General features: G+C 38.8%; 1 protein-coding gene across 1 annotated transcript; it reads left to right on the forward strand.

The window, feature by feature from the left end:
- The first annotated feature begins 464 nt into the window (after window positions 1-464).
- LOC147509869 (protein POLAR LOCALIZATION DURING ASYMMETRIC DIVISION AND REDISTRIBUTION-like) lies at window positions 465-7,667 on the forward strand. The gene is made up of 3 exons (XM_086599260.1): window positions 465-1,052; window positions 1,316-1,779; window positions 7,209-7,667. The coding sequence occupies exons 1-3, from the start codon at window positions 689-691 to the stop codon at window positions 7,503-7,505; spliced, it is 1,125 nt and encodes a 374-aa protein (XP_086455386.1). The 5' UTR covers window positions 465-688; the 3' UTR covers window positions 7,506-7,667.
- Window positions 7,668-12,759: the final 5,092 nt, after the last annotated feature.

The raw sequence follows: 12,759 nt of genomic DNA on the forward strand, positions 1-12,759 counted from the left end.
CAATGCAGAGGTGATTTTGAATCTCAAACGGGATATTTGATTCCGTCTGAATGTAAAAATCGAAAAAACGCACGGGACGAAATGAAACATCCCGTCTGAAGTTAAAAAAAAATTCGAAGAAACACGCGAGACGGAATGAGCTTTGGACGGAATGTTTTATTCAGTCTAGTGTGTTTTTTTAAATTTTGTCGGTGTTTTTTTTTTCGGATGGAATGTTTAACACCGACAAAATAAAAAAAACACACACGAGACGGAATAAAACATTCCGTCCAAAGCTCACAATTCAATTAAGTTAAAATCTCAATAACTAGTGCTATCCTCGTTGTGACTTAGTTACAAATCACCAACTTTGTAACCCTTGCATGGTATTCAATGGTGAAAACTTTCAATTTCCCCCTCAAAATGCTCTAAAGGATTTAAAATATGGCTTATTGTCTAAGTCCTCCATGCCCAGCTGTACTACGTGGGGGGTACATAACTGATTTAGTTATGAGTTGTGAGTTACGTTCCAACCATACATTTGAACAAAAACCATGGTTTTCTTGATTGTATGATAGAGACTGAAGAAGTATCAAACATTCCAGTCACCAGATTTTCCGCTGGAAATATATATGTGGGAATTCCAATCCTCTTCTTCTATAGAAAACTAGTATAGCCCCACTGCCCCAGCAAGCATCCCTAGAGAAAGATGGCCTTCTCTTCTTCCTTGCCAAGCAAGCCCCAAGTCACCGACAAGTCTCTTCAAGACCATTTCTTGATCAGTACGTTACCCAGAAAAGGAGGATCATCAACTCTTTCGCGTCTTTTCTCTTTCATCAAACGTTCAAAAGAGATTCCTGTTCCTCCTGTTCAGAAGAAGAAGAAGATGAAGAGCTGGAACCTGGTTTCTTCAGAAAGAAGAAGAAACAAGGACAAGGATGCTTCTTCTTCTGCCTTGCCGCTTTTTGGTTGTTGTACTAGCACAAGTCATGATGCTTTCAACCCTGAGTTTAAGTCTGGGCCTCTGCTTCTTCCCGACTCCAACCCATCTCCTGTACTAGTATCATCATCAGGTGAACAATCTCTTCTCTGCCTTATTTAATTACTTAATTTATAGCTGCATGTGCATGTCATAATGTTTATTTTTTATGCTAAAACCATCAATTTCTTTTTCTGTAGTTGAACATTCAAAAAATTGTTTCTTTTGAAATAAATTTCTTGGAAAAACTTTTAGTACCTCCTATCTCACTCTATTTGCTCATAAATAAAGGCCAATCAAAGAACTGCTTTCATTAGTTTATGGTTTGTTACTAATGTTTTTTTAATTTCTATCCAGGAAGATATGCAAATGATGTTCCTTTGAACTTGGGAATTGGTTTTGGTTTAATTTATCTGACTTTGGCATGTAAAAATGAACTCAACAAGATGGTGGAGCAGAAGACACGAATGGAAGCACTTATTAAAGACGCTAAGACGGTAATTACAACTAAAGATGATGGAATATCTAATCTATCTCAATCAAATGATGATCTCAGCTTCTCTGTTTCACGATTGCCTATGGTTGGGAGCACTAGCTACATGTCCAACGCCAACAGTGTTGCTCTGTATAGCTCTCTGGGAGAGACGGACAATGGACAAGAACGAGACGAGTATTTTGAAATTGGTTTCAACCACGAAAGGGAAGAAGGTGCAGCTGGAGTTGATCATCTGGAAGCAGAACTGGAAACTGAATTAGAACGATTACAGCTCAACTTGGATGCTGAGGAGTCATTCAGAGATGAGTTACAACAAAAACAAGAGGTACATAATATTGAATGGCTCATTACCCCTCTATATGTGGTTTTCCTATTATATTATGCAACAAGCAACACTTGCAACCTTTCTAGTTGGTGAAGTGCCTCAATGGATCTACCCCTTGGGAATCCATCCTCTCGTTTCTCCTCACGGTCACACTGTATTAAGAGTTAAAGTATGAATGCCATTCAAGTTTGTTTGGTGCTTATACCATAGCTGTGAGAACCGAGGTTGGTGGCAGGAAAGATACTAGAAGGGGAATGGGTAACTTATGTGAATTAGGGTTTCACATTGATAATTGAGTCCTATATTAGTTTCTATGTCATTAGGGAGTATTAGAATTGGGTCTAATTAGTATTTTGAGGTTATTTAGTATAAGAGTATTTTGGGGTTATTATTAATTCCGAATTTAGGGTGTTTTACTTGTTTTAGAAGTTATTTTCCTATATAAAGAGTTATAGGCGTTTGGCCATAGTTAGTTTTTGGATTGAATTGAATTGATTTTAATTGAGAATTCGTAAAATTCGTTTCTTTGCAATTGCAATTATATCAAATTGGTATCAGAGCTAGATTTCAAAATTTCTATTGCTTTTGAAGGTCTTGGTTAATTGTTCTTTATTATTGAAGAAGATAAAAGAATTAGTGGAGAAAAAAATCGCTTCCGCAACTCTATTAAAGGTATTATCAATTGGTTTATTGTTTCTTCTGCAAAAAAAAAATTTGACTTTTTTTAGTTGAAAAAATAAAATAAAATAAAAAAGGTGGTACTGTTCACCATGTTACTGTTCACATCGTGTTCATCGACACTGTTCACCATGTTACTGTTCACATCACTATTCACTTCAAAAATAAAAATTATTATTCTCATGGCGACGACAATTAGAAAACTTAATGTGAAATTTGAGGTATTAGAGAAGAGTGTGAATAATATAATTGAGAAAACATCTGGTAATGATGAGAAGTTCATTACTTTGGATGAAAAAATTGAGAACTTGAAATAGGATCTGACAACTTCTCTCAATGTATGTTTTGCCGAGTTACGAGATTTGTTGACGAATGGAAATGAACCTCGTAGAGATAATTGCATCCTCCCATTATTGTTAATCGTCTTCCACCAACTAAGCGTGAGTTCAAGCCAAAGGTTGATATTCCAGAGTTTACAGGTATTTTGGAACCCGAGGTTTGTCTTGAGTGGATTGCTACGATAGAGAATGTGTTTGCTTATCAAAATATGTCAGAAGATCGCAAGGTTTCTTGGGTTGCTACTAGGCTTCGAGGTTTTGCTTTGATTTGGTGGATAGAGTTTCTCCAACAACGCCTGTGCCAGAATTTGGGTCAAGTCACTACATGGGAGCGCATGAAAGAAGCTTTGTTTACTAAGTTTGTGCCTATGAATTATGCGCAACAGTTGTATGGGAAGTTGCAAGATTTGGAACAAGAATCTAAGTCTGTGCAGGAGTATACCGAGTCCTTTTATCGTCTGCAATCATGTTGCAACCTGCCAGAGAGTGAGGAAGTCCGCATTCGCCGTTATCTGCATGGTCTTAGGGGAGACATTTGTTATGATTTAGTCCATGTTCGGATTAACACCTTGGAGGAAGCTTACAGTTTTGCTAGTGAGTCTGAGAAGAAAATGAGTTACTTTTCCTCTATGCATCTTATAAAGTTACTCCCATAGGTTCGAAGAGAATTGTTAAGTGTTATAGTTGTCGTCAAGAGGATCATGTTCAAGTAAACTGTCCTAAGAAACCAGTTCTGACTATTGATATGGAGACATCTCAACTTGAGACGAAAGAGGAAGTGCAAGGATACACAACTGAGGGAATTCTTACTTCTGCGGATAAAGGGTTGCCTATGCTTATGCCTCATGTTTCGCCTATTGCAGAGTCTACATGTGGTAATGTATTTCGACAGAGTGCTACTTTATATAATCCACTAGCTTCTAAGACTTGTCCTGCTCATGTTGTTTTGGATAATGGCAGTAATATTTCTTTGATTTCTCGTCGTATGGTTGACACACTTGGTTTGACTACTATGATACATCGTCGACCTAGGAAGGTGCATTCTTTCAGAGTTGGAGATTTTGAGGAACTGGCAGAGACAGTTCGAGTTGGTGTTCGCATGGGAGATTTTCGTGACTATGTTCTTTGTCATGTGAGTAGTCTTGATGCATGTGACTTGGTCTTAGGCACCACTTGGCAGTATAGTGTCCGAGCTGTTTATCGTGCTTGGGAGCAGACTTATCGTATTTCACAGGGTCGACGTGTCTTTACACTGCGTAATCAGCCATTGCATAAGATGCCGTCTCATCAGATCGTGCTTGCTAAAGTTGGGAATGATGCTTATCTGCCACCTCATCGTCGTAGTGGTCGTAGTGATTGGAGATCTAAGAAGATTTTTAACTCGTCGAAGTCGAGTTCTTCAAGTGGGGGAGTATGATGTGAATTAGGGTTTCACATTGATAATTGAGTCCTATATTAGTTTCTATGTCATTAGGGAGTACTAGAATTGGATCTAATTAGTATTTTGAGGTTATTTAGTATAAGGGCATTTTGGGGTTATTATTAATTCCGAATTTAGGGTGTTTTATTTGTTTTAGAAGTTCTTTTCCTATATAAGGAGTTGTAGGCCTTTGGCCATAGTTAGTTTTTGGATTGAATTGAATTGATTTTAATTGAGAATTCGTAAAATTCGTTTCTTTGCAATTGCGATTGCATCAGAAACCCTTGAATTTTCTTGTGTAGAAACTTACGAGAAACACAGTGGGACGTGACAGGAAAACACAATGGAAAATGCATATGTGCGTAGACACACAATCTATACACACGATGTTTAAGTATCTATAGTTAAAGATATGTGATTCATACGTAACTAGTGAATTAATAATTTTGAAGCTTTCAGTTCATTCACAGAAAGCCACCCCAAAACAATTCCACATTTCCCACACGTGAAACACTTTTCACAAGCACGGCGTCTCTCAATATGTTTCCACTGCTTTTCCTTTCGAGATGCTTCTACCATGAATTGCATTTATTTGAGTCTTTTTCCGCCAGGCAACACCCCCAACCTTGTGGGAAATGTGTTCTGGACAATTATGATTTGAATCATATATAGGAAACAAGAGATCAAGATCACTTAAATCAAATTACTCAGAGATTCCATACACTGCCATTTCATGAGATAAACTGCATTATTTGCTCGAGTTCATATATGGTCTTCTGTATCTTGTTTGTGTTGGCTCTTTTGTTGTTTTTTCTTTGTTCGCATTGTAATGTAGGATACCTCATCCAACTACTTTCGACGTACGTATTGTGTAGTCCACAAAATAAGGAGGTTAAGGTGTAGAGAACTAGAGAATAGAGCCATGGTGTAGAGAACTAGATTCATTGATTTATTTATGACAAATGACTCTAATCAAGTTAGGCAGCAGATTAACCAAGAATGGTGTACTTAGTTAATGGAAATGTTGCTACTGTTGAGCAATCAAAGAATCCTGCATCTCCATTAAAGTATAAGGGTGGAAGGTCTCTACGAAACGAAAATTCCACCAGCAGATTAATTCAAAGCTGGAAAAAGTTGGATGGTTTTTTGCGAATCGGGAATTTCTTACTAGTTGTGGACGAATTGCCCTATTAATTTTGAGAAATCGAACTTAGATGATGCCTCAGTTGGTTTAGTCAGCACAATGCACTCGTTGAACCTTCTTCTCCTATGGTGGTGTTGACTCAGATCATAGTGAATCATGTCACTTGTTCACAATTTTAACATTCAATACTGTGACTTCAGTAGTCATTGTCCCAGATTTTTATTGATCCTAAGGTTGGATGTCTGATATCTTTGCTAATGACGACTCGTTATGGGACCTGTTGAATGTTGCAGAGTCAAGAATTTACACCTAGTATATGAGCTTGCTATGGGGCAGGTCTTGTTTTTGTGGGAGTTCTAAGGATATTCAAGGAGTTGATGTCAAGGCTAATATTGTTAAGGCCGGATGTCCAATGTCTTTGCTAATGACGACTCGATAGGGGACCTGTTGAATGTTGCTGTGCTTGTTGCTGGGCCACTGAATGTTGTTCTTGCTCTTTAACATTTTAACCTAAGGAGAATTAACTTGGGAAGACTTCCAAGGTGGAAGGAGAGGATGATGAGTGTGAGTTTGCAAACTCTTGCTTATGCAAAGAGAAAATCTTCCACGGATCTTTTTTTTTTGGAGACGAATTTGCACTGAACTCTCCTCCTATAGAGGAGGTGACTAAGGCCCTTCACGAGCTTGCTACTGCTATAGCAGGAGGTGTGGAGGGTCTGGACGTCGCTGTTGACATACATGCTAATGCTGACGGCAGCGGAATTCGATGAACCCCCACTTGGTTGTTGTTGTTGAGATTGAGCTGGAGTTGCTCCAGTACTCCAGTTAACTTGGACTTGATGCTAAAGGGTGACCGGAGGTCAAAAGGTCAGATAATCAATTCCAATGACTTATTGAACAGGGCATTAGTCATACACTCTTGCACTATGGAGGCCCAACCGATGGAGAGGGGCCCTCAGTTGTGCTTCTGAACACTTTGTTCCAAAGACTTCTTTTGATGGAGCAACAATCGGAGCGTCTGACTACTGGAGAATGCAGATATTGGCTGAGAGGAACACTGCTCTGCTAGAAGCCTCCTGTGAAATTGTTACCAAGAAAGAGGTAACAATAACCATGAATGCCAAAGTGTAACTAGCCATTATGTGCTCAACAAGCCATTGGGCGTGAGGCTATCCATCAATCTGTAGTAGATGCCTACTACCATGGGCGCAAGTTGCCGTCAGGGGTGTAACTAATTACAGTGAATTATCCTGCAAAATTGCTAGTATGAGCAAACTAACAATATATTTGGAACCTTTGGATGCATCTAATCACGACTGGTGTAACCCACTGCATGTGCAGCTAACCATTGGTGTCGGTAATAAATAGGATATAAGTTGTGACCCTAGGCGCAACAGCCATCATGAGGTGCAACCGTACGACTGGTCATTTATGGCATAGAAGATGCATCAAGTGGAGAAGTTGATCATTTCGATTAAACGGTTCATGCATCTTCGGTCGAAGATGTGAGATTAGTGAAATACACCATTTGGGACTTAAGTTTTCAAAAGGGATTCCTTGACGGGCACTGGGTTGCATGTTATTCAGAATGGACATTAATTGATACTGGAGTACTATTGTTGTTTTTCTTTCTTTCTTTGCACTTAAAGATATGTCTTCCTAGTTTTATTCTTTCTGCCAATCTCGATGAAAATGCCCTACTTTAGTGATAAAAATTAATAACAAAAATTCACTGCCTAAAATAACTGAGTGCTATGAAAAAACACGAAACTGAATTTATTCTCTTTTTCAGAGGTCATTTTAAGCAATATATATATATATATATGTAAAATCTATTTGCAAAATGCAGATGGAAGCGAAGCACATTGTTCCTATAAAAAGTGAGACTGATACTTCGACGGAAGAGGAGAATACTCATGAATTCACTTATGTGGAGTATGGTGGAGTTTCTCCCAAGGAGCTTGAGAGAAGGCTGCATGAGCTATTGGAAGAGAGACAGCGCAAAAGAATAAGGGAGTTGGAGTGTGCATTGGAGCACACAAAAAAAAAGCTTCTTGAGAAGGAAATGGAGGTCACTTGGTGGAAGGATACTGCTCGGCTAATTTCTCTGCATGCTTCAGAAGCCAATAGCAGCTTGTCAAGGTGAGAATTGAAACCTGAAAGCTGTTTTACTATAGAGATGCCTTTCAACTATGTACACGTGCAAGTGGGTTTGATCTTGTCTCCTTTTTTATTTTACTTTCTTTCTGTTTTTTAGTTTGTTACAATTTATTTTATCTTTTTTCTGGTGAAAAGCCGTTTCGAGTTATAGTCTGGGCATGCCATTAGTGACAAATGAAAATGAATATATGTGGTTGTCATAGGGGAGAAAACATTGGAGGCTATTTGGTTGGGGAAGTTTTTTCTTTCTTCTTTTCCTTCTATGGCATATATTTAAGTGTATATTTTTTCTAGTGATCAACACAACACATTTAGTAATTTCAGTTTCAGTCTACGCCGTTACCGAGAGAATTAGCCTGTACAGGTTAATGAGACAATCTATTCATTTAGTTGTAGTTTGGAGTTTGGACTCTGGACAATAGAATCAAAACTAAAAGCTTATAGGTTTTCTTCCCTTAATAATAAGCGAGCCATCTGAGCTAAGTAAGCTGGGATAATTATTGCGAAGACAACCATTTTAGCTGAAGAGTCTCCGACTGTTGCTGGTAACGAAGTATTAGAAAAGTGTCTGTTTTTGGGTGTAACGTATTTGCATAAAACTTGATTCAATTGTAGAAGAATTAGGTAAATTTTCAAGTTTCAATCCCTTTGTATAGACAATAATAGCAACACTTTCGAGGATAAATTTGTTAAAGTGGTCAAGATTATATCCCGAAGAGGAGCTGCTGAAAGGCGCAGAAGTTTTTTCTGAGCTAATTAGCGAAGGGGGTGGACTATTTTCTGTTTCTGCCTGAATCCTTATGCAGCATTCTGTGTTTACCCAGGTTGATATACAGTCACATCTTGATGGCATGTCTTCTTCTATGACATTTCTTCATTTAAGGCATGCCTTTCTTCTTCGATGGTTTATGTTGTTTTAATAGTTATTAGAAAAAAAAATTAAGAACATAAATGGGTAACGTACTTTACGTGTGTTTTTGTTTGTTACCGTATGTTTCAAGCTATTATTTCTTGAAAAACGTTAGATTTGAGTATTTGACTAAAACTCAAGAGGGCCTTCTTAGCCCAGCTTTCGTGATTGCAATGGATCAGTGAAACAAATATACTCGTCAAGTGGACCTTGGATTGGGTGGTGTCCGCCAAAGTTTCCAACACTTAAGTGGGTATCAAAAGTATAGAATGTAGAAGAGGGATCTAGCATACCGTATTGTGGAAATTGCTATTCTAGTTTATCTTCAGGAATTGCTCAGAGTAGCCTTTCACTGAGTTCCTACACGAGGAATCACGAGTCCAAGAGAACCTAGATTCCTACGTGGGATCTCTTTCTAGGCTTTCTGTTACTAGTCGAAAGGATCCCTCCAACATTATTTTGTATATGCTGGGTTTTGGGTTTTATCATGTGCTTAGTCACGTGGGACTCGTTTATGCTCTAAAATGCAATTATGTTTTCTTAGAGCATCCGTACTGCGTGATGAATTTGGAGGAGGTAGTAAGAGAATTGACCCTGCTATCTAGAGAGCAAGGGTGGTATCTGAAATTCTTAGTGTGAGTAGGTAGGTAAGCTAGCTTGGAATTTGAGGAATTGGGTAATTGTAACATGGAACATGCTCTGGGGTAAATGCACACTCGGCATTAGATATATCGGATATATCGGATATCTCGGTTTTTACACAAAATTTCATCGGATATCTCCGATATACCGTCCTCGGCGGATATTCGGAAATTTTAATATTAAATTATTGACAATTGGTCAAAAGTCAAGCGATATATACATCATTATCTCGTGATATAAACTTTCAATAAACCTTCGGAAAAAAGGGGTTTAATATTCGGTGGATATATATCGAAATATCGATATCGGTGTACCAATTTACGAGACCTTATTCGGATACCTTTGCATTAGGAAACTCAAATGGATTCCCACACAATCAACAATAAACCTTCCAGCATGTATGTACCACCTTATTAGTACCCTTACTAATAGATTCTATTGGAGACTTAGTCTTGATCATAAGTCTGTGACCAAGCCGCTCATAGACACCTGGAAGACTCACCGGTTCAGTTGGCCACCTGGATGGCTCACGTGTTCAGTTAGCCACTTGGACGGCTCACGTATTTGGTTTGATACCTAGACGGCTCACAAGTTCAATTGGCCACCTGGACGGCTCACAAAACTCTTACTAATTTTCTACATCTATAAATATCACTTCTCTTTTACAAAAAACTAAGAACATGATGATTTGATTCCAGTAAAGGCTTTGGATACGTAGGTAGCTATTGACATGGTTCAGTCTCTTCTCTACCACAAACAACACTCCTTACAGTTTTATTAGTGTTTAGGTGATTTATTGTCCAAACACAGCATACTTGCAACCCCTGTCTCTCTATCTAAAATTCTGGATCCCTTGAAACGGCAAGTTTGACCTATAGTTCTTGATTTGGACGGAATTTTTAGAATTCCGTTCAATATTTTGGTTTTTGAGAAATTCGGAATTCCATATTAAAAGTCCAAAAACGTGAATTATTCTGGGATTCCAAAATCTTGAACTATGGTTTGACCGCTGAGTTATTCTGGGATGCATGTGTTAGCACGCAATTTTAATTGCCAACCAATGGAACACGCCATTTCGATTGGCATGTAGGGTATGTGAGTGTATGTCTCAGTGGCCTTGTCCTGTATAGGTGGTAGATCTATTGGTAGATATCCACCTTAAATGTTTTTGCATCCTATCTCGGCTAGCATTTGGCACATAAATCTGTTGGAGTCCGTATTGGTCTTCTGACACCTTCAGGAACATGCACCCCAAAAACTGATACTGTTTTTTTTCCTTTTCTTCCCCTGTTCTCATATTGGTCCATATTGCTTTGTACCGCGAACACTATAAAAGCTAGACAAAATTGGGTGTAAAACAGCCGGGTTGGGGCGGCCCTCTCAAGTAGCGAAAAGCGGGCCTTTGAAGGCCAATGTTAAAATTGTGAAGTTCTAACCGTCGTCTCAGTCATATCTTTAGAGAATTAAGAGTCAGGCGATAGGGCTGGGTTTGATTACTCTCTTAAAGTCTTTATTTATAGTATAATCTTGTTAAATTGATATGCGATAAATTAATTATCATGTTTAAATAATAGGTTTTCTCAATCTTGACTTTAGTTAATGTACTTAATTAATAATTTGGCTAATAAAATTTAAAAGTTTCGTTATTAAGTTTTATGTGTCGATATATTACATGAATCAATAAGAAATGTATATGAGACCAAAAATATGATGTGGTGTTATGGGTGTAAAATATGCCCTCAAGCTATCGGCCCGGCCCAGCCTAAGGGCCAAAAAAGCCTTCAAATTTAAGTCATCGTACAATTTGAGGGTAGGGGCGGCCCTCAAGTTTTGAGAAGAGGATAAGGGCCTAGATGTGAAAGTATGAGGGCGGCCTGCAGCCCGACCCTCACAAAGCCCGCATTAAGACCCTCACAACTTTTCTATGTAATTTTATTTATATTTTGTTAAAAAATAGGTAATTGTATAAATAGCAGAATGAAAAGTATGCTTTACATAAGTTAGTGTTTTGTGTAGGCTCCGACCTCCAACGTTACATGAAAAATCTAGTTCAAAATAACAAATTGTTCCATAGTCAAGATATGAACCCGAGTCACTTCTTCATGTATAACCAAGAATAAAATATAAATCAGAGTGATGTGGTATGATTCTTGGTATATGGTAATGAAGTTCTTAATCAACTTCAAATAATCAAACACAAGTTATTTTACAACCTACAACACCACATAAGGGTGTAAAACAGGCCGGGCCGGCCTTCAAACCATGAAGCCTGTATGACTTGAGGGCCGACCCGGCCCTCTCATGTAGTGAGGGGCGGGCCTATGAGGGCCAATACTAAAATTGTGAAGCCCTAATCGTCACCTCAGCCATCTCTTTAGAGAATTGAGGGTTGGGCTAAGGGGCCAGTTTTTTTTTTTTGCTAAAGGATAATTGATTAATAAAAGAATTGGAAAAGTTACAAAAGTTTAGTTTCTGTCACAAATTTGAAGTACATGGTGTTTGGATTTTCAATCCTATGCAAGAGATCAGGTTTCTCATTCCACCATGTTTCAGTGTTCTTTGCTTAAGTTGTTCCAAACTTAGATAGGCAATCTACTCCAAAGTTAACCTCACGCCAGGTGGAAGTGATGTTAATCCATACTGCTCGCTTCTTGAGATTGCTCAGCGTACCCTATCAGATTGGAATGCAAGAGCAACTGAAGATGAATCGGTTTCCACCCATATGCTTGTCCAACCTAGTGCAATACCCTTCTTTATCCCTTCAACTACTGCACGACTTTATGCCATAAAGTTTGTGGTTATGCCCATCCCACCAGCTGCAGCACCAATCACCTCCCTGTTAGAGTTCCTGTGAATGTTACCCCAACCAGATCTACCCGAATTGCCAAGAGAGCACCCGTATGTGTTAACCTTCAGTATGCCCATAGGAAGGAGTATCCAGAAGCATTCTATAATTTGTGGGGCATGCCTAAGCTTGTGGGCTAATCTCAGTGAATGAAGAGTGTTGAGATCCTGCAAAGTGTTATTCATGTGACCCTTAGATTTCCCATGAGCTCGAACTGCTGCACTTCTAATTGGTAGCATATGCCTTTAAGATCTAAGCCTTTTTTGTCATATAGAACTCTGTTAGTATCCTCCACTCTCAACCACTCATAGCAGCCCACGTGTCCAGATTCCAATCACAGGTCGGCACCACGACCTACAACCACTACGCCCTAAGGTCAGGTCGTCCAGACGACCTAGGAAATGTAACCGCTGCGCGCGACACACGCTAGTCAACAACAACATTAATGAGAGACTTTACTCTATAATGATCTCCATGCCTTTACTTCGTAACAGACGCATCCAAAAAGGGAAGGGACAGCTCTACGTCTATAAAAGGAACCAGAAACTCATCATCGCCTTTGCTTGTGGCATATTTTTAAAAATGCTGCCAAACACCTTTCCTATGTTTATGAACGTGATAAGGAATTCAAGACAGAATTTCAAAGCTGCATTTATGATACTGAGACTAAAGAAGAATTTCAATCGAAATGGGCAGCTATGCTTGAACGATTTAATTTGACTAAGAATGAATGGTTGGGAACTCTGTATGGGCTGCAACACAAGTGGGCTGCTGCTTATGGTTGAGAACATTTTTGTGCAGGGATGACCACTACGCAACGAAGTGAAAGCGTAAATAGTTTTT

This window comes from Coptis chinensis, chromosome 3, assembly GCF_015680905.1.
Source record: "Coptis chinensis isolate HL-2020 chromosome 3, ASM1568090v1, whole genome shotgun sequence".
NCBI classification, from domain to species: domain Eukaryota; kingdom Viridiplantae; phylum Streptophyta; class Magnoliopsida; order Ranunculales; family Ranunculaceae; genus Coptis; species Coptis chinensis.